The sequence below is a fragment of the Gymnoscopelus braueri genome, assembly GCF_963280865.1.
Source record: "Gymnoscopelus braueri genome assembly, chromosome: 8".
Lineage (NCBI taxonomy): Eukaryota > Metazoa > Chordata > Actinopteri > Myctophiformes > Myctophidae > Gymnoscopelus > Gymnoscopelus braueri.
This window is the reverse complement of record NC_137609.1, coordinates 35,379,648-35,403,102: the sequence shown is the minus strand read 5'-3', so window position 1 is coordinate 35,403,102 and position 23,455 is coordinate 35,379,648. Positions and strand designations below refer to the sequence as shown.

Genomic DNA, 23,455 nt, shown 5'->3' with positions numbered 1-23,455 from the left:
AGTCATAATAATTGCCCCAACATGATGTCTACGATGAAAATATTCCCATATTTCCTCTTTATCAGAGCAAAAAAACTGTTCTCAATTTTATGTGGTTACTCATTTTATTAAAATATCTAGAATCAGTCTCAGATGAGCTGTGATCAGTAACATACTAATAATAATATGTTTTATTGAACGCCCACTAACACCAGTGAGGTATCAACTAGGGACATTATAGACATTAATAGTGGAAATAGCCGATCTACAAGCTCAAAATGCGTCGCGTCGCAGTGCGTTTTGAGCTTGTAGATCTGCTATTTCCACTATTTTTTTATTTTTTTTGAAAATATACGAACATTTTTAAAAAAGAAATGATTATACAAAAATAATTGCGATTATCTCAAATAATTGCAATTAAACGATTATGTAATAATTGTGACAGGCCTAGCATCAACTCCAGTCCTGGAAACTAGAGCTGGGCATTATATTCACTTCTCCCACATGACAAATATTCTTATATGAAAAATATCCAGATACTGAACATTGTAAAGGAAAATTATTCACAAGAAGCATCTCCTGTCTCTCTCTCTGTTGCTTTCCCTGTTAAACTAAACTTCCTACTGTTTCCAGTGTTTAATGTTCTAAGTAAAGCCCCTAAAAGTGATGCCAAACTATTATATTCTGTCTGTCTCAGTCTCTGCATGTAATATTATGTCACACAGGTAGACGTTAACATATGTCTAAACAACATAGGCTACTCGGTAGTATCTGTGGAGAGCAGCATACATCTATGATCTAAAATAATTGTACAAAGCATAATATGAGAAGTAAACAATAACATACATCTGGAAACTTAATTTATTTCTCAAGAGACGGTCATGAAAGGTAACTTATTATCTCCCTGTTGGGTGGTAGTCATTATTGATCAACATGTTGTCAATGACTTGACTTCTATGATGAATATCATGAATATGTATGACAACTTGTCATCCATATTCATGATATTCATCATAGAAGCTTGGATCAAGAAAGACTATCATAGATGTATTGTATTTGATCGATTTTGACATTTGCGTATTTAAGTAAAAGTCAGACTCGATACAGTGTACTCTAAGTACATCTATGATACAGTCTTGATACAAGGCTATCATAGAAGGTGAAGGGGAGACTGATTCTTCTTATCTCAAGCCTTTTCACTTGCCTGTAAAGTTTTTTAACACATACAGACAGTATGCAAATGAAAAGTCTGGCATTTCGTGGCTCAATTGCACACCTTGATGCTTCAGTTTATGCTCACCAAAAATAACCAGTGAAGACATTTGTACATTTACTCAAGTACTGTACTTGAGTACAATTTTGAGGTATTTTTGCTTTGGTGGAGTATTTCCAATTTTCAATACTTTTACTTCTACTCCACTACACCTGTGAGGAAAGTATTGTACTTTTACTCCACTACAATGATGTGAAAACTTTTTTGAGCTTGTAGATTTGCTATTTTCAAAAGATTTTTATACATTTGAAAACTTGGGAAATGGGACATTCTGCATAATTACTTTTACTTTTGGTACTTTTAAGTACATTTTGACACGATTACTTTTGTACTTTTACTCAAGTAAATCTTGAATTCCGGACTTTTACTTGTAACAGAGTATTTCTACAATGCAGTATTGATACTTATACTTAAGTAAAAAATGTGAGTACTTTTTTTCCACCACTGTAAATGAGGCTCCAGTATCTGGTGTGTAAATCACATGATAGCAAGCAGCTGTCTGGACTATCTTTAAGTTTAGGCCTTTGTCCCGTTTTGAATCGACTTTTATGTTTAAAATGGATAACACATGACACATCAATGCGTGCGTATTTAGATCACGTCACACTTTAGAGTTCATAATGTATTATTGGCGTATCTTTTTACGTTCAGAACTTCAGATCATGGTCTTTACGAGGGGCTGGTAACCTCGCATCACCAGTCTTTCCACCTCGGAGGGGCTGGGGAGCGGAGCGGGGCCCTTCCTCCTCACAAGTGAGGCCAAAACAAGTTACTGAATCCTTTAGTCTTTTTTCCAACCAACATTTAGCTGTAATTAAACCCATTTGCTGTGAGAGAGTCGCTTTAATTCAACTGTAGATGTTTTAACAATCCTCTAGTTTATATAAACACGGGTTAATTACCTGATTCTTTGAGGACGTTGACACGTTTGAGTTGTCAATCAGTGAGCGCACACAGTGTGGTGGGTGGATCTCTAGTGGGCGTGAGTGGTCAGTCGCTCTATTGGCTATTTGGGTGACGTGACAACCAACTATCCAATCACAGCACAACCGTTCCTCCGGTCTATGGGATATTGACGCCAATTTACTACTGCACACGATTATATAACTCTATGATTGCACAGCCTTTGATTGTTTGTTTGTTTGTTTGTTTGATTGATCGAATTGATTGATTGAATACTTTATTTATCAGTTTGCAAAAGAAGCCCAGACAGTAGGCCTACAGTTCTATACAAAGGGATGCTAAAAAGGATTAAACCCAAGAAAGCACTATGGCTTGTTTCCATTGGTCCATGTGTATTCAATTAATCGAAGCCTACAGCTATATTAAATATAATTGAATAATTAAACCATGAATATCTATTATGTTCAAATCAATGTAAGAGCTCAAACCCTCTTCCCAAACTTTGGAAAACATCATTGAAGTAAAATGACAGGTATGGGAAAATGGCTGCAGAGCTCAATGTAGGCCTAGTGTTCATTTTGAGCAGTAGCTCTAATCTACTGTTTGTTTGTTTGTGTGTGTGTGGCTATTCAAAAATAGCAGATCTACAAGCTCATAGCGAGTTTGTAGATCTGCTGTTTTAGAAAAATCGTGAAAAGTTGTGCAAATCTTTGAATATATATATTTTTAAAGAGAACATTTTTTGACTCAAATCTTTGCTTCTGGGGGTCCCTGGAACTAAATATTTTGAGATGGGGGTCCGCGGCCAATTACATATCATTTTGGGGGTCCTTGACATGAAAAAGTTTGAGAACCACTGATCTAGAATGTAAATGAAGTCAGAACATTCTCCACATTATGTCTGACTTCATATCATTGTTCACAGACATTCTCAGGTTCCACTTCATAAGACCAGTATCATTTTCATCTGGGATCAGATGGACTCCATCTGATAGCAGGATTGAGAACCAGCATGGACCACTCACCAGCAGGGTGCTCTGTAAGTAGTGACACTGGGAGTGGCTGACCTGTGGCCGACCTAAGATTTAAGTCGGTGGTTCTCAACCACTGGGTGGGCCGTGAGGATACTGCAAGTGGGTCCCCAAGTAATTGGCAAAACTCTTAAGATTTTAATGATAATGTAACTTTAATGTAATTTATTTTTAAATGTCACTTTCCCTTTAAAATCTTAAAAAAAAATTATCATTAAAATTAACATGCACTGAAAACGGCATCTGACCACTTAACACGACAGCCGAATGGAAGGGCTGCCGTGTTAAGTGGTCAGATGGGTGGGCCGTGAACACTTAAGAGATTTTCAAGTGGGCCCTGATCCAGAATAGGTTGAGAGCCACTGATTTCGGTGATCTTTGACAAACAAAGATGACCTCAAAGTCGCAGAGTTGACACGCTTCCTAAACTCCCACGCCTCAATTTGTATGCTCTGAGTTAAATCAACACAAAAGATTTAACTGTGGAGATGGTTTTCAGCTCATCAAACAACATGGAGCCTGGGATCTAATGGTCATATCTTGTCCCCACTGTCAAGTGACAATATCAAAATATCTTGTTGGTAGAGATCATGGATAATAGTCTTTAAGTGAAGGTGTTTTCTTAACATTTGACACACAAGTGGTGAAGAGTTCAGCACATCATTATTTGGCTCAGTTTGTAGACCATTATTACTCGTTAAGGTATCCGTAAAACACATGAAAATAGAGTAATGAACAATTGTACAAAACATATGAAACTTCTCCCTGTCCGTCAGTCATGTGGTTGGTTCTACATTGGGCCATTCACCCTCAGTGCCCTGCATTGCTCTTCTCCTACCTCACAGGGGCGCTGCCGTTTTGGCGCTGGTCTTCCCACCCACAGAACCCATCGTTTTATGGCGCTATAGGCCTGTCTGTGACCTGGCTCCCAATTAAACTCATGTCCAAATGCTACAGAGAGAGAGAGGGAGAGAGAGAGTTGAGAGACAGGCAGACAGACAGACAGACAGATAGAGGGAGAGAAAGAGACAGAGGGGAGAGGGGAGAGAGAACGAGGGAGGGAGGTAGAGAGAGAGAACGAGGTAAGAGAGGGAGTTAAGGAGGGAGAGAGAGAAGGTATCAGAAGCAGAAGCGGCTGAGAAAGAGAGATTCCAAAGGGTCAAAGTCACCACCCACCCCGCTGGCACAGACTGAATTCCTGCAAGACGTGATTGATTGGATAAACAAGAAGATAATGACAAGAGAGTATAAAGTTGAAGCCCCTACCCCACACACACACACATCCGGGGGAGACAAGGGGAGGTAGAGAGAGGGAGGCAAAAATACAGAGAGAAAAGACACAGAGAGAACTGAAGGGAGTGAGGTTTTGATTGATGGATGTTTTTATAGGCAAAAATTCATAGACGTGAACATATATTTGTACATATCTGTCAAAAGGATACAACTCAAGAACCTACAATATTTCCATTGCGGTCCTTTGAGTGCAAATGTGTGTGTAAACTGAGTACCATATGTGTTTGGGGTGGGATGAGGGGGGTGGGGGGGGGTGTAGCAGAGGCATACAGTACAGAATAACATACAATTTCAACGTACTAGACAACTAAAATGGCGAAACAAAAACAAAAAACATCTATTAATGGTTGGGTCCAGCTGCGGTTTGATCCCCGGCTCCCCCTGTGTTACTGTTGAAGTGTCCTTGAGCAAGACACTTATAACCCCTAACTGCTTGTGAGAAGAATGGTGCCTTGCATGGTTTCCTATGCCGTTGGTGTGTGTATGTGAATGGGAAAATGTAATGCGCTTTGGACAAAACGCTATATAAACACACGTTTTTTCAACAATGGAGCTTGCAGTTGAGGTAACCGATTCCACATAACTGCTGCAGAGAGACTGAAGTGAGAGAAAGGACAACAGACTGTGTGTGTGAGAGAGAGAGGGAGAGGGAGGGAGGGAGAGAGAGAGAGAGAGAGAGAGAGAGAGAGAGAGAGAATGACCAACACATGGTGGCATGAGTTCTGGGCCACCATGGATTGAAGGGGAATAGAATTGCACTCCCACACATAATTGCGTCTTTTTACTGTGGGTTTATTGTTGTGGCATCACATAAAAAATATTTCTGTGCCTGTACTCCTGTGTGTGTGTGTGTGTGTGTGTGTGTGTGTGTGTGTGTGTGTGTGTGTGTGTGTGTGTGTGTGTGTGTGTGTGTGTGTGTGTGTGTGTGTGTGTGTGTGTGTGCGCGCACGCGTGCAGCCATTATGTCTTCGCCTTAATTTGCTTGCGTGTACAAGAGAAGAAAGATTCATTCTAACAGTTTCTCTTTGTAGCAGACATTTCCTGCATGGCGGAAAATATTTCCTGCTGTATTGAAATCCAACTCCGGTACAACTCTCCCTGGCTGAGAGAGAGAGAGAGAGAGAGAGAGAGAGAGAGAGAGAGAGAGAGAGAGAGAGAGAGAGAGGTTGGGGTTTGGGGGAAGCAGAAAGAGGGGGGGATGTGAAGGAAAGGAGGAGAGTGAAACGGTAGAGACACGAATTCAGAGGTGTACTTTACAGAAAATGTGCAGACAGACAAAGTAGCAGAAGAGACGGATTACAGACAGAGTCACAGTATAAACACACAAACCAAAGATGTGGAAACAGGGGACAGTGAAGCAAAGTGAGAGAATCAGCACGGGTCAACGGCAGTGGGGAGGGAATCAGAGCCAAAACTGTGAATAGACTAGACTAGAGATTGTGTGACTACTCAAACAGAGAGAGTAGAGAAGCGAAAGGAGGGAGAGAGGAGGGGGCCGTTAGGGGAGAGAGAAGGAGGAGGAGGGGAGCAGGAGAGAGGAGAGGTGAGCCGAGAGGCGTTAGTGTGTCTCCAGGGCCCTTGGAGAATGTGGAGTAGCAGAGTTGAGGTTAGGGCGATCGGGGAGGAGAAGGTAAGGAATGGAGAGAGAGAGAGAGAGAGAGAGAGGGAGGCTGCAGGCAGAGAGGGTGCAGGGTCATTCAGGGTGAGTGGAGATGGTACAGGGGCAGAGTTGAGGTTAGGGCTGGAGGTGAAGAGGAGTCAAGGGTTTTGCGGCTGAGATGACAGACATTGAGCAGTCCATGAAACACCTGCTTCCAATCACGCAACACGGCTGGCCAGCATGCATATATATACCAATTATGTTATCCGTTGTCACTCGAACAGCTGCGATGGAATATAATAATACGATGCCAGCAAACCTCCTGTGAGCAGGATGGGCGGCTGGCAGGCCTAGAGGCCTAGTGTGAGACTGATTCCATTACTGTACCAGAAACCAAGACAATGCGTATCCACCGAGCCAATTGAAACCACACTGAATCGCTTACCGTGAAAGGCACTAAATGCAAAAACATGAAACAATGTCATAGCTGGGATTTATCCTCCCGATCAGTGGGAGGTGAGGACAGCCTCTCTAAAGGGCAATGACAACCACTTCTTCCACTAGGCCAGACAAGTTGGAGGTTCTCACGGCTGAACAATGTTGTGACAGTGAGGGTACAAACTGGCACAGGTTCTTTTAACTAATACAACAACCATGTCTGGAATGGGAGGATATAGTGCACCCAGTCTGCAGCTTGTGGTCACTGAGCCATATACCGGACCATAGTGGTGGGCTGGCATGTTTAGCCCACTGACTGCGACTCACAGTATACTGCTGACCATTTTCCAAAGCATACCATTGTTTGTTTGCTTTTCAAGGAAGCCGTTGGATTCAGTTCATTTCAGCATGGTACAATCGGAAAACGAAATCGCACTGACTTGAAATCTGCTGGAGATACCTAGTCCAACACACTAAATATAATTTCATGGTGTTTTTATTTTATTTTCTTTCTTTTCTTTTTCTTTTTTTCAAACATTGTTGCGTTCGGTAGCCTAGTTGAAAATAGTCCCTGGAGAAAAGGTTGATTAACAATCTACATTCAAGGTTGAATACAGGACAAGACCAAAAGACATGTGCATGATCAACCATGGTATCTCCACATTGTCTCCAGCAGTCCAGTTGGTTTCCAGTTTGTTTAGACTCACTGTTTGGGAGTGATAAAGAGGCGGATCTGTTTTTTCCAACAAAAGTCTCTCCAGGTCAGGGAGTTAGTGGTTGTTGATTGTGTTTCCCATGTATTCAACTACCACGTCATCACTTAAATCAATGTCCAGTTATTTTTCCCAAAGTACACACCATCGTTGAGGAAGGAAAGAGGGTAGGCTTATTATTCCCCTGTTCAGATTTCCACAGCTGGTCCCGACATACAATCCCACAACCTTCCGATCAGCAATTCAGACTACAACTGGCTCACAACGGAGACCAATGAGATGTGAGGGGATAGATGGAGAGAGAATGGGTGATGAAGAAAAAAATCACACCCAGTGTGAAGAGAGTGGTGCCTTTCATGAGTTCATTTCGTTAGTTACTTTTTACAGACTTTGATGACTTCAAAGTATTTTTACTCATTTTAAGTACTTTAAAATGTTTTTACTGATTTTTACGTGTTTTTACTCATTTTAACATCTTTTAAGTATTTTTACTCATTTTAAGTATTTTTACTCATTTTAAGTATTTTTTTACTCAGTTTAGGAACTTTAAAATGTCTTTACTAATATTTAAGTATTTTTACTCATTTTAAGTATTTTTACTCATTTTAAGTATTTTTACTCATTTTAAGTATTTTTACTCAAAAGTGTGTGTTGTGTGTAAGTGTGCGTGTGCGTGTGTGTGTATAATTAGTGTAACTGGTTGCATCTTTGTGTTGCAATCAGCCGCAGCTGTTGAGGCTGTCCTCAAACATACAGAGAGGCCGTGCTCATACGGACGGACGGACACACAGACAGACACACACACACACACCAGGACAAAGTCACTCCTTGGAGTGGCTAGCACCACTCAAAAAGAAAGAACAGAGAGAATGGGAGAATCAGAGTCTGGCATTTTCATTTTGGGGCTGTTTGGCAGCAGAGTTTGGGTCGGGGAATAAGATTGCTTTATCTGCTGAGGCAGCACTCACCCGTTTCAGAGTGCTGTGTCTTTCTTTGTTGAGGGGCAGACAGTTTATTGGCATGAACCCATAACCATAACTGGTTTCATAATTCATAACGGAGCGGAGCGGGGGTGAGGAGGAAGTGGGGGTCCAGTGCAAGAAGGAGCAGAGAGCTGTGAGAGGTATTGGTGGAGTGAGGAGGTGTCTGACATGTATGGGGAGGCTTCTATCTCCTGAGCCCTGCCGGAGCACGAGGGCAGTCTGTCTGTCAGTGTGGCTCTGGCTGTGGATACTCCTGCACTTTCATGTGGTCCAACACTCCTTCCCGGAGCTCCTACTACTGTTAATGCATTTACCATCACGTGCACAGTCACAGACAGAAACACACGCACACACACACACACACACGCGCGCGCACGCACACACACACACACACACACGCGCACACGCACACGCACACGCACACGCACACACACACACACACACACACACACACATACACACACATCTCACATAGCCAGAGGTCATAAATGCACTGGAAACCGCACGCACACACGCACACTCACTCACGTACACACACACACACACACACACACACACACACACACACACACACACACACACACACACACACACACACACACACACACACACACACACTCACACACACACACGTGCGCGCCTACACAAACTCGCACACATATGCTATGTGTGTGTCTATGTGTACACACATAGACACACAATGCACTCACAGTCCTTTGTAGGTCCTCTCAGATACAGTACAGTCATATCTTCCCCTTCAGAAAAGCTGTGTGTGTGTGAGTGTGTGTGTGTGTGTGTGTGTGTGTGTGTGCATGTGTGCGTGCGTGTGCATGTGTGCGTGCATGTGTGCGTGCATGTGTGCATGCGGCCGTGCGTGCTCATGGCCATGATCTATGGAAAAACTGAGCATATCATCTGGTAAAGGAATAATCTGTCAGGAATTATCCTCCTTCGACTCTCTCCCTCTCCTTCTCTCTCGTTCTCTGCACTTTCCTTCCTGAACCTAAAAATATAAACAGTTTTCAACTGAATCTTCAAAGGTTTGTGTGTGTCCATGATATCTGCTTTAAACTCCAGAGCCAGCAGACATCTTGGACGTCATGTCTGCCTCAAACATTGATAAATAGGTCAAGGCTTTGTGCTGCCTTGTTGCTTCCAGTTCTGTAATGCTCAGAAATGTTGATAACACGTGAACATAGCCGATAACTAACGTTGCTCGCTGTCATTTCAACTGACAGTCATATTATGTCTCTCAAGAGCATTGAGATTCGCAATGTCGGTCTATACATCCATTAGTCTGTCCAATAATATGGTCTCCAATAATATACCACAAAAACTACTGTCTGGCTCTGCAGAGAATGAACCATACTGCTTTTGGTGACCCCATGCATGGCATTTCCTCTAGTCACCACAGGACAGTGGTGGAAGAATACTACTTTTGGAAAAGTAGCAATACCGTAATATAGTAAGAATACTCTGTTTCAAGTAAAAGGCTTACATTCAAAACAGGACTTGAGTAAAAGTACAAAAGTATTGGCATCAAAATATACATACAGTACCAAAGAAACAGTACTAAAATAGCTGATCTACAAGCTCACAGCGATTCGCGATGCGACATGTTGTGACATGTTGTGAACTAGATCGGCATTTTTTTTGTTTATTTGCCTTTCTGCATCAGTGAAATCTTAAAGAGTCATCTTTTGTCAGCAAATAAACCAAAATCAAAACAAACAACAACAACAAAAAGATAACCTATTACCCAGCCCAATTTGTTTTAAACACGTCATACTTCATCTGGAGCTTAGCAGTCATTTATTTCCCATAGTACACTCTCAACAACCTCTCATGCTATTGATTAATTGTAGGTGGTAGTGGTCGCAGCCAGGATAGGGTGATCATTTTGTGTTGCTACCAGCAAAAGAATATGCAAAATGTAAACCACCTGTTTATTTGCCAACCCCTCCCAATAATATACACTTTTGGGTCTAATGGTATATCTATATTTAGGATAGCCAAGTAGAAAATAGCTAGGGCTTAAATGGTTAATGCATGTTTTGTAATAATAATCTGAATCTGCAAAGTAACTAAGTAAAGCTGTCAAATAATTATAGTGGAGTAAAAAGTACAATATTTGCCCCTGAGAGTATAAAGTATTAACTCAAGTAAAGTAAATGTACCTAAAAATGTACTTAGAACAGTAATTGAGTAAAGTAAGAGAATCCTACTGAGTTTGGGACCACATGAACATTTCTTCTAGTTCTAGTGCTATGAGTAGACCAAAATGTATAAGATATCTCAAAATCGAATGACCGAATTGCCATGAACTTGCTGAGTGCATTCATGGTCCCTGGAAGATAATGACAATGTTGGTCGGTTCAAACCACTTTGGACTGGGTGAAAGGGGCAGCAAAGCCTTTAGGCGCTAGTGGGGCTTTTAGACTCTTCGTTTTATTTTCAGCCAGTATGTCACAAGCTGGCCTCAACACAGCATCCACAGTACAACATGGGCAAATCATATCAATTCCTCTGGTACTGCCTGCAAATATGTAATAGCTAACGTTAACAACTTCAGATGCCTGACATTCTACACATTTCTGGCATGAACTTTACTCAGCAGTGGCCTGTAAACTATTTTTGCCTTTTCATTTATGGCCCTGGTAGCAATTGTCACTGCATTCCGTATATTAGGATTTGTAGTTTCTTAAAATGTCATTATTTCTTTCTGCATTCTAGAATTTGACAGACCCTACTCATTTCAGATGTTTGGGGTGAGATGTGTTTGTTGACAGTGTGGGCGTGGATGAAGGCCATTTATGTATGCTATGGAAAGATGAAACATATGGAAGTCATTGCAGAAGTGGATAAAAGTATCGTCTTTTTCCTCCACTCCAGCGAAATCACCAGGAATGCCCTCCCTCCATTATTTGACCACAAGGCCGCAGCTAATTGCTTCAGTGTGTGTGTGTGCGTGTGTGTGTGTGTGTGTGCGTGCGTGTGTGCGTGTGTGCATGTGTCTGCGACACCAGACACCAGTGGTTGGGAAGTCTGACCAGCTGCCATGTCCCACTGTATTAGCGATAGATGAGACACTCCACACTAAACCAAACGCTTCGATAGGCCTGCAGACTCACCCTGCACGACACTCTGTATACGGTCAACACAGCTGACCGTATACAGCTGGGCCAAAAGCAATCTAGTTTCCTTGATAGCAATGTGGAAGTCCCGGGTGACCGTGGGACCCGAGGCGGGACTGGGCTTCATTTGGCCAGGGAGGGGATAAACTGTTTAGATGCATACATCAAAGCAGTGGGACAGAATGAAACCATGGCGCTTGTGAACTCAATTAAACACATGACACATGACTCATCCACATGGCTTTTCTAAACCTCGCTGTGTAGCCCTTGCAGGCGTGTGCAGGTCGAGACCATGGTCCATGAATACTATGGAGGACTATGCTGAATAAATAGAGTTCGATTAGACATGTGTGCTAACGATAAATAGAAGAGTTGGGTTTGGAGTTAAGGAGCATGGTGTGAGATTCTGGCAGGATAGGTCCTCTCAGAGGCAAGAAGAAATGCCAAGATATTAGTTAGTCCCATCGGCTACATGGCCAGTGGCTAGGAGTCACAAAGGCGGAAGGTAGGATATGATCCGTCAAGCTGGGACATGGACCGTGGTAAACATAAAATCAAGAGATCTGCCTGTTCCATCACAGGTTTGAAATGACCTCCCTCTGTCAGTCAGGACTGCAGACTCATTCCCCATCTTCTGCTACAGTCTGAAAATTCAGCTCTTCAGACTCCACCTCATCCCCTAGTACTCCGTATTGCACTGTATCAGTACCTGTCACCTATTTAGATAGATGCTAGTTATGTTATCCAGATGTAGGTCTTGTTCACATATAGGTCTGCCCGTGTGATTGGGAGCTAGAACGGTGAAAAATGAGGGAACTGTGTGCACCGAATAAGGAATAGAGAAACTCTTGTCTGTTCTATCAATTACAGTTCTGGAATTCGTCTCCGGGGGGGGCGTGGCTGTCTGAAGCGGTGCAGGAGGGGTCAATGGGGCAGGATGATAGAATAAACAGACAGAATGAAAGAGAGAGAGAGGGAGGTAGAAGTCGGAGAAAATGCTGGTGTCTGGGGGGAAGGAGAGAAAAATTGAGAGATTGCTGACTCCTTAAAGCCTCAATACATAAAAATACAAAAGATCGAGACGGAGAAGAAAAAGGAGGGGAGACGGTGCGAGCACCGGAGATTGGGAGGTTGGGGAGAGAGCAGGAGGAAGGGGAGGAAGGGGGGAGAGGGAAATAGGGGATGAGAGGAGAGGAGAGGGGAAATGAGGGGATAATAAATAAATAGGGAGGACGGAAGAGTGGGAGAGGGGTGGTGGGGCGGACAGAGACAAAATAAGGTAGAGGGAGAAAAAGAGGGGGGATGAACGATGGAGAGCCAGTGGTGGAGGAGGATGGGGAACAATCCCCAGCGGACCTAATGGTTCTTTGGGATCTCTGGGATCCTGAGGTTTTGTGTTTGTTCTCTCTTAGTTCCGACCCGACGCGCTGCAGGCAGCTAGACGCAGCTGGAACGCTAGTGGTGGCGGCTGTTACATAACGGGAAACGACCGCGGAATAGTTAGACTGTATATACTGCGTCTGCCAAAGTCAACACGCCACAGCCAGCGGACTCATCTACATGTGTACTGACAGAACACAGGCGGCGAACAAATTGACCCGGGTGCAAATACGCAAAATACATGACTTTTCCATTGTATCATTCAATCAACAAATGGCTGAACTTGAGTGAACGTGTTTCACCCATTGTCCATCTTTAAATCATTATGGGGTAGAATGTCTGAGGAACATTCTATTTGATCCCCTTGTTATAAAACATTATAATGATATAATCGAGGCCAACAGCCATGCACTCCCCCTCTGTGTGATCACGTGATAATGGTAGTTATCCCCAATCAGAGTTCCTTTAACCACTTTAAACATGGTGCCCCTATTTTGGAAATGGCATTATAGACACACATTTTCAACAATTGCCAAAAATTGCTAAAATAGGAGATGTACAATTTCACAACAATGTGACGTGCTGTGACCTTGTAGATAGGCTATTTTCGCTATTATTACTATTTTCGTTGTACAATGAAGTATGAAATAGGGTTTAAGTGGTTAAAAGATTACCTTAGATTAATTGGCCAACATGTTCGGTATGCTTAATATATATCTGAGGAATTTGTGTAACCAGAGTAGTCGCTTGGCCACTGACAGGCATCTCACAGGAGGTATTCTGCCACAGGCTGGGTTTGAACAACAAACCTTTTGTTCACCTCATCATGGTCATAAGAGAAACACATGGTTATCCAGTTTAGCGCTTGAAAAATATCTGCAGTTCAACAGGGAAATTGGGTGTATTTCAACAAAGGAGCAAGGTTACACAAAAGGAGTACACCCTCCCCCAACCCTAATTTGTAGCCTAAATACACAACGCAAATTACCACACTATGAAACTATTATAATAACAGGTCAAAGTTGTAACTTTTTAGGCTATATCACCCACAACAAAGGATCCCATCGGCACAAACCCCATCCATCCTCCCTGAAGTGTTGATGCATCATGCTAGTTTTTCCTTTTTGTTTGTAACGAACCAATTAATATACTTTGACACACTGTGTACAACATTGAATTTTGTATTGTATGAATTTGAGGCATGCAGAGTTTTTCTAGTTCCTATACGTTGCTTGATGGTGGTCAATTATTGTACAGGGCAGGCTCAATTAAATCTTCATTCGAAACACATTGTCTGATCATGTATTTCCTTCACTTACCCAGACATTATTTGGATTGTTGACCACGTGGACCCTAGCGTCCCTATTCTGGGCATGCCATAATACGCAAACATTTGGTGAAAATGGGTAAACATTTGGCAAAAATAGCCAATCTACAAGCTCACTACGTGGTGCATTGTGATGCGTTGTGAACTTCAGCATAGACATTTTGTGTAGAGGAAGAAAATCACCGGGGGAAGGATAGAGCCCTGGGGGCCCCGGTCAACAAAGTATATAGGGTTTAAGTGGTTAAACAAATCAGGGTTTCAGCCTGCTCACGTGCCGCATGCCGTGATTTATGGACACCCGCCGAAGTCTTTGCCCTCGACAGTCTTAAATCTACAGTATTCCCTGATGAGTTCATACCCCAGGAGGCTCCGCTAGTGGCTACATTTTATGTTCTGTGGACTCTGAATATGCACAGTTAGCAGACACCAGGTGGAATATCAGATTTGTTTCCGCTGTGAAATCCAAACTCTCATTGTGATGGACCAATGATCCAGCATTGGTTGTGAATGGTCTGTGACGGGGATGGGGGGAATGGGGGACAGTGGAAGGGGGACAGGGGATGGTGGACGGTGGACATGGATGAGAGAAGGGGGACGATGGACAGTGGACAGTGGAACGGGGAATGGGGTAGGTGACCTATAGGACGTTGGATGGTGGAAGGAGGACAGTGGACGGTGGACAGGGGAAGGGAGACGGTGGATGGTGGAAGGGGGACGATGGAAGAGGGATGGGGGACCGTTAAAGGGGGACATTGGACGAGGGACGGTAGAAGGGTTGAAATGTGACGGTGGAAGGGGGACCCACCATCTCCCAGATCTTGCTCCCCAGTCATTGGGTTGAGAGGTCAGGCTGATGCACATCTGGCATTTCCTGTTTCCTCTCCTCCAGATGCCCCTGAGCACTAGTAGAAATACACACCAACCACACACACACACACAAACCACGCACGCACGCATGCATGCACGCACGCACGCGCACGCACGCGCACGCACGTGCACACACACACACACACACACACACACACACACACACACACGCGCGCACACACACACACACACACACACACACACACACACACACACACACACACACACACACACACACACACACACACACACACACACACACACACACACACACACACTCACATGCACTTGGACAGGTATTCTTATTCCACAGTCAAATGTTTCCATTGGACCATATACAGACTTGCTGGACTGATGGTATGGACTTGATAGAGAGAGAGAACTCAGATGGAAAGAGGGAGTGAGTGGGGGGAGAGAGAGAGAGAGAGAGAGAGAGAGAGAGAGAGAGAGAGAGAGAGAGAGAGAGAGAGAGAGAGAGAGCATGCAGGAGAATGGGGGAGAATCTTTGCTTCTCACAGGGCCACTGACTAGGCTGACAAACTCTTTCCATTCCTGTGGATGCTGTGCAGCCTGCAGTGCTCTATGTCGTATATATGTGTGTCTCTCTGTGCGGCGTGTGCGCCTATGTGCATGTATGCGCATGCACGTATAGGCGAAATAGTGGGGACAGAGTGGTGCCGTATGGTTTTCATAACTCTCCTAGGGTTTTCAATTCTGCTGCACCCCCCCAACCCACATCACCCCTCAAACCTCCTCCCCACACACACACACACACACACACACACACACACACACACACACACACACACACACACACACACACACACACACACACACACACACACACACACACTACCAGCCCCCACTTCTAAAAACACACAATCCTTTTTCCTTTACGTAGCACCCCCCCCCCCCTCATTTCTCCCTCCCCCTATTTTTGTCTTTCTCTCTCTCTCTCTCTCTCTCGCTTTTTCTTTCTTTCCTTCTGAGATTCAGGCAGGCAATACTGCAGATGCAAGAGAGTCCAGAGGCAAGACCAGAATTAAGGGGAGAGAGGGGATTCTGCAACTGGAGTGGATACAAGAGACCCTTACTGGACTGGACTGCAATGACCTCTGAAACTGCTTTGGACCCTTAGGAGACTTCAATGGGTCTTATACTCGTACTTTGATGGACTTCAACTGGACTCAACTGGACTTAAGACAAAATTCTGCAGGATTGCACTGGTTTCTCTCCTGCTTTTCCAGTTGCATTGTGCTGAGGTCTGCAATCTGTTGAAGCAGTGTTGACACAGTGGCTTTTTCAGCTTCCCCAAGGTTTTAGTTGATGAGCTGATGAATGGATGTAAATTCATACCACACTGTAGGGCTACTAATCTTGTGTTATGGACTGCATACAGATAATTAAGGTAAATGACTGTTGAGTTTGGATTTGTTTCCATTAGATGTAGGCCTAGTACATAAAGTTTTGTTGAGGTCAGGAAATTGTTGTTTATTTATTGAGAGCTGGTTGGTTGCCTTTTGGATTTGTTTTAGTTTTGTTGATTGCCTCAGGGTTTAGGGCTTTTGCTAGAGTCAACCATAATTAGCCTTGGGTTTGGTTTATTAGGACAAGGCAGAAGTTTCATTTGGATGTTGTTTTAGTTCATTCCTCATGTCTTGGAGGAGGATGAGAAGGATATTTAGTAATCGCAGCTGCAGCAGTAGCAGTATGAGTCTCCTGTGTGTGCTGTGGCTGCTGTCTGTTTGCGTGGCCCCTGGAAGCCACGGCCAGAGGCTGGGGGAGACGGAGGGCGTCCAGTCGGCGGGGAAGTCTCATCTGGCCGAGCGGGACGTGATCTGCCACCCGGAGGGATGCTACGCCGTCTTCATCCAGAAGAGAACCTTCAGGGAGGCCGGCCGCAGCTGTCGCGAGCGTGGCGGGACCCTGGCCACGGTGCACGACGACGAAGCGGCGGGCGTGGTCCACGAGCTGCTGTCGTCCGTTGAGCCGCAGGGGAGCAGGGTTCGTCTTCGCCTCTGGATTGGACTTCACCGAATGCCACGCCAGTGCTCTGCCACCCGGCCGCTGCGGGGATTCGTCTGGGTCACAGGTACAGTATTTCCTCTTTGACCTTTGATGCCGATAACTTAAAAATTAGAACAGACAGGGAAAGCTGCTGATGAAAATCCTGGTGATGGTCTGAAATTGTGAATGCCTAATGGGGGGCCAAATCTAGACAAAATGATAATTGACTAACCGGTAAACTTAGATTTTATTAACTGGGATTAATTAATTCTTGAAAAGATTGACTCAGAGATGTCCTTTTTATTAAACTTTTATATAATTTTTTTCTTCAAGGTTTTTAAAAAGAAGAATCTTCTAAAAAATATGTAAATATGAATCAATCCAGTAGTAGGGTAATACTGTTTCAACAGGAGGTGCCATGCTGCAATAGCTTGATGGATTGTTACTTTAACCTCTCTACCAGACTTTGGCCATCACCCAGGTCAACCTCCAGGGGTCAGCACTGAATGCATGGTTAACGCATTAACCCCTTGCATTGACAGGGACAGTAGGACCACAGGCGAGACAGGAGGAAATTCAATCTCGTCCCCGACCTAACTGCAAACCTCAGCTCTGATTTAGTCATTAGCAATCCTAACTCAATACTGGTTATAGGCATACACTATTATGACTCATACCTCATACGCCCCTCAGTCCTAGTGAAACACTTAAAACAGAAGCAGTGAAGGAAAGTGAGTGAGGAGTGAGAGAGATGGATGGTGGTCTTGCTGTTGATCTGTGACCTTGTTTTTTCGTTGTCTAACAGGAGACCAGGATGGGCAGTACACTAACTGGCTCCGTGATGAGGCCCCGGGGGCTTGTGCCGCTCTTCGCTGTGTGGCCATGACGGTGCTCACCTCCGAGAGCACCCGCGAGAGCACTGATAATTTCCGGTGGCTGGATGGCTCATGTGGGCTGGCGTTGGATGGCTACGTTTGCCAGTACAACTACAAAGGAATGTGTCACACCTTGGACGACGAGGGCGGAGGACCAGCCATATATACCACCCCCTTTCACCTAGTCAGCACCTTGTTGACACACATTCCTTTCGGGTCTGTAGCCGCCATGCCCTGCCCCGCGGTTGATTCTGATCTCGAAGCTCCTACCGAGGAGACTGTCCTGTGCATGGAGAGGGACGACGGGACAGTGGGCTGGTCCAGAGACGGGCCCCTCTGTTCAGCCGATCTCGACCTTGAAAGCCAAGACTGGTGTGGCACTGACCACGGGTGTGAGCAGCATTGCCAGAGTACAGACACAGACTACTACTGCTACTGTTCCGAGGGCTTCATTTTGGACGAGGACAGGTACAGCTGTAAGCCCGACCCCCTCAGCCAAACCGAAGCCCCTGACATGTCTCAATCCGACACCTCCGGATCCACCGACCAGCCCCGCATCAGCCCGGCCTGTGTGGCAGCGGGGTGCGCGTACGACTGCGTGGAGACGCCTCGGGGCGTCCGCTGCACCTGCCCCCCCGGCTACCAGGTGGGTCCGGACGGGCGCGGCTGTTCTGATGTGGACGAGTGCCGCCAGCAGCCGTGCCCACAGCACTGCGTCAACACACCAGGAACCTTCCACTGCGCCTGCCACGCTGGGTACCAGCCCGACGATGAGGGCGAGTGCGTGGACGTGGATGAGTGCCTCGACGAGGGCAGCTGCGAGGGCCCATGTGAAAACACGGTGGGGTCCTTCGCGTGCCTGTGCATCCCTGGCTACGAGCGGGGCAGCGGAGGGGAGTGCGTGGATGTCGACGAGTGCACTGGTGATTCACCCTGCCAGCAGCATTGCCTCAACTTCATGGGAGGCTACCAGTGTTATTGTGACACCGGATATGACCCGCAGCCAGACGGACTCTCCTGTGAGCCCTCCCCTGAGGATGAAGAGTACTCCACTCTGACCCCTGACCCTTTTGACACCGGCCGTAACCCTAACGTCGACTTACACCCTAACCATGACCCGTACTCTCACCCGAACTCAGACTCCAACCCAAACCACGACCTCCCCTGGTCCACCTCATTTACCCCTGACCCTAGCTTTGAAGTTGACCCTGACTTTGACTCTGAATGGCTGACACAGCCCCCAGATGAGCTAACCACTGATCTGCCTCCACCTCATGGGTCAGACGATCATCTAAATCAATGGGATGCCCTCTCCCCCAAGCGGCATTACACGATCACGCCCCCGACACGGTACGACAGCAACCAATTAGACAACGAGGCTGAGTTTAAGGTAGGCTCCAGAGAGGTGGGGGGCAGAGCAGGCACAAAGGTGGGCACAAGGGCTGAAACCGAGACCGCAAACGCATCCGGGTCAGGCACTGAGACTGTAGCCAGGGCTGCGGAGGCTGGGGAGGCGGGTACAGAGGACATTACTGGTGAAGGGGCTGGGTCAACCGCAGGCAAGCGAAAGCACGACAAGAGCTGGCTGCTGGTGGCCTTGCTGGTGCCTCTGTGCGTGTTCATCGTAGTGATGCTAGCTCTCGGCATCGTCTACTGCACCAGCTGTGCTGTGGACAAGAGCAAGAGCTTCTCAAACTGCTACCGCTGGATGCTCCCCGCCACTCCCCCTGAGGGGAGGGACAGCAAGCCCCGAGCATGAACCCTTAAAATAAACAAACACACAGTAAATAAATAAATCCTCTCACACACACTCACAAACACATGCGCGCACAATACTTTGTGTGGAACACTCATGATGTCTGTTTAAATGTCCTTAGTGGCAGAGGAGCAGTTGTAAAACTACCATTGGATATACTGTTGGCTGATTCAGACACTTGGATAACTTTATAGGTCTGCAATTCTTTTTTTTTTTTTTACGTTTTTGTTGCACAAAACCCCTGTAAATAATACACTCCATGTGTTTAGATTTCAATAAAAATCAATAAATTGAAGAAATGTTGTGTGATTGATAGGGATTTATACAACTGTGGCGCAATAAATGATAACCAGAATATGGGTACAGGGAGCGAGTGTGTGTGTGTGTGTGTGTGTGTGTGTGTGTGTGTGTGTGTGTGTGTGTGTGTGTGTGTGTGTGTGTGTGTGTGTGTGTGTGTGTGTGTGTGTGTGTGTGTGTGTGTGTGTGTGTGTGTGTGTGTGTGTGTGTGTGTATATAAACACTCAATGGTGGGATGTGAGGGACTGGAGCAACACATGAGCCACATGAAAATAGGGCTGATTTCTAATTGGAAAACTAAATGTCTCTCATCTTCCTCAATTTGGGCTGCTTTGTGCAACGCTGAGGGTCGTAAGAGGGAGAGCGGGAGGGAGCTGGACGAGCCAACAATGAGTTACAACCGCTACGTTGGACAGTAACAAAGAACTGTATTAGCATACTGTACGTACGTGTTGTTTTACCTCAGTGAGAAGAACCCTGGTGTCATATTCCTCATGGTTTGGCAGGAAGATGTGTGGTCTAAAATATGAAACATACAAAAATGTGGAAGTGTGGCCAAGAAAAGAAAACTGCATGGCAAGAGGTGAAGGTAGTGAGGGGAGATCTGCTGGGCGGGGTGGGGGTGGGGGTGGTGGTCTCTCAACCTTGATAATAAGATGCATGCCTGGATTGGGCCTCAAAAGCAGGGGTGCGTTAACTTTATTTAAAAATTTGTGAAAAGCAGTGGTGTAAAGTAAGTACATTTCCTACTATACTTAAGTACAATTTTGAGGTACTTTTACTTTAGTGTTTCCAATTTTCAGTACCTTTACTTCAACTCAAATATTGTACTTTTACTCCACTACAATTATTTGAAAACTTTAGTTACTAGTTACTTTGTAGATTGATTATTATTACAAAACATGCATTACCCACTTCAGCCCTATATACATTTCAGCCATTTGAAAATAGCCGATCTACAAGCTCATAATGCGTCGTGATGCGACGCATTGTGAGCTTGTAGATCTGCTATTTTCAAAACAAAAATGGATACATTTCATACATTTGAAAAGTTGTGAAATGGGACATTCTGCATAATGAGTGCTTTCTACTTTTGGTACTTTAAGTACATTTTGATACCAATACTTTCATACTTTTACAAATTACATTTTGAATTCCGGACTTTTATACTATAACAGAGTACTTCTACATCACAGTATTGATACTTTTACTTAAAGAAAGAAAATTGAGTACTTTTTCCACCACTGGTGAAAAGGGGGGGATTCTTTCCGAAAGGGGTGGGGGCATCTTGTTCTGGAAGAATGTTAGCGCATGGGTCTTCAACATGGGGTCCGGGACCCAGGGTCCTCAGAATTACTACAGGGGGGCCACCAAATCTTTGTGTAATAGAGCTACTTGAACCCTAGTATCCCTTGGGAGGAAATAGATCTACAAGCTTACAACATGTTGCGCTGCACGTGTTGTAAGCTTGTAGATCGGCGATTTTCTGGACATTATTTGTTGTTTAGGGGAAAAAGAATAGACCAAGTACAGATATTAATAGAAATATAACAAACAAACATTAATTTACACAACACTGATGATGATAGTGCTGTCAACCAAGTCTATGAAGCTATCTATGAAATCTGTGAATACGTTTAATCTGCAACACAATTATACGTATATAGTATATGTAGTGGGGGTCCCTGCTTCATCTCTCTCTCAGCTAAGGGGACCTTGGCCTAATTTTTTTTTAAGACCCCTGCGTTAGCGCATTAAACATATGAAATGCGTTAGAGTGGAGGGAGTAAAAGGTTATTGTTGTCATTCCATCTCATTTTAAACGCACCACAAAGTGGTGTCAGATGAGTCCATTTGATTAATAAATAAACCAATGTTCTCAGTAAACCACTAAACACACAGACAGTCAGACACCCATGGGCGATTCGGCGTAGGTTTCCCTTCCCTTCACTGCATGGTATACCACAGCCAACCAACCCTCACACCTCAAACGGCCCCCTCAACCCTCCTGGGATTTTTCCACAAACAAAGAGAAAGAGGATGACCATTGAATATATTTTCTAAGAAACAGACGGAGATCTGACTGCAGAAGCTGCCTGTAGAAGAAAAAGTAGGCGTGTTGTTTGATTCGATCTCTTCAAATCCTTCATACTTTTAACCCTTTCAATAAAATAAACATAATGTGTAAAGACGTGTATGTTGACCTGTGGCCTAAGAGGCACCATTGTCAACAAATAAATAACCCAGCACTTGTGTTACCTAGTACTTGTGTTACCATAAGCTATTATTCCCTGATTTCCCTCTCGATTGCAATCAATTCCTCTTATAGTCTGTGCAAATTTCATTGTTGTAGTCTTTGGCGACACCTCTGGTCATTACAGGGTCTGTTCGAACTGTGCTAAATTTGGGACTCCCTCTTTCCTTGGTGTTTCGCCTTGATTGCGCTTAAACAGTAACCTAACCTCACAAACACTATGCCTAACCCTAACACTATGCCTAACCTCACAAACACTATGCCTAACCCTAACACCAACCCTAAACCTAACCTCACAAACACTATGCCTAACCTCACAAACACTATGCCTAACCTCACAAACACTATGCCTAACCCATTGCCTAACCTCACAAACACTATGCCTGACCCTAACACTAACCCTAAACCTAACCTCACAAACACTATGCCTAACCCTAACCTTAACCAGGGCTGCCAGTGCCAACCCTCCTGGATCCTGCAGGAGTCTGTCTCCTTGATTTCGACCACATCTCCTTGAGGACTCCTGGATTGTCATTTCTCCTTGAATTGGTATCAAACTCCACAAATTCACCAGAACACAGGAAATTACATCTAGGCCTACTATGTTAAAAAAGTTTCTGGGGGAGGACCCCCAGACCCTGGTCAGTGCATGCTATATAGAGATATTCACTTTTAAGTAACTAATGAATGGTTATTGTTAAAGATGGGTCTTTAATTGCTTCAGTCATCAAATCGATTTCTGTAGAACCACATTTTGCGTTTTAATGGATGAATTTGTACCCTTCATTTTCCACTGGCTAGCAAGCCTGATAAAAGTATCAAACTCACAAAAATTCATCAGAACACAGGAAATTACATCTACTCCCGGCCCAGTCCAATGTTGGCCGCCCTGCCTTAAACCTAACCTCACAGAAATAATGCCTAAATCTAACCTCAAAACCCTGTCCGCCTGGGCGAAACACCTGCGAAAGACGTCATATCCTCCCGCGAAATTTCCCAGAAGTCCGATAGAAACGAAACTAACGACAACTAAACTACGCACATGGTCTGAGGCTGCGCAAGTGCGCAGCAACAATTACGGCAATCAGTCACTTATACACAATCGCACTTCAACGTGGCCTGACTGAACCCTGCGCAGCAACAATTACGGTATGTATTCACTTTCTTATAGATACAATCAATTAAATAACTAATAAAGTTATGAATTGGCGGTTCCAATCTGGCATATGATTGACAGATTCGCGAGTCGCGACTAGAGAGAAGTGTAGAAGAGAAGCGATCGAATGACGCAGTTGTATCAAAAACAGCTTTTGTTTAAAAATGACTGGGCTTTGATATGAGTCTG

At 44.6% G+C, this 23,455-nt stretch overlaps 1 protein-coding gene across 1 annotated transcript; it reads left to right on the top strand.

Moving 5' to 3' along the window:
• The first annotated feature begins 15,917 nt into the window (after nt 1-15,917).
• Nucleotides 15,918-19,852, top strand: LOC308090459 (uncharacterized protein). Its single transcript, XM_080435655.1, has 2 exons — nt 15,918-17,013; nt 17,734-19,852. The coding sequence occupies exons 1-2, from the start codon at nt 16,575-16,577 to the stop codon at nt 19,560-19,562; spliced, it is 2,268 nt and encodes a 755-aa protein (XP_080291781.1). The 5' UTR covers nt 15,918-16,574; the 3' UTR covers nt 19,563-19,852.
• Nucleotides 19,853-23,455: the final 3,603 nt, after the last annotated feature.

Coding starts and splice junctions, on each gene's coding strand:
- LOC308090459 (XM_080435655.1), top strand. CDS start 16,575: ATGTCTTGGAGGAGGATGAGAAGGATATTTAGTAATCGCAGCTGCAGC. Junction 17,014..17,733: donor GGGATTCGTCTGGGTCACAG/GTACAGTATTTC, acceptor GTTGTCTAACAG/GAGACCAGGATGGGCAGTAC.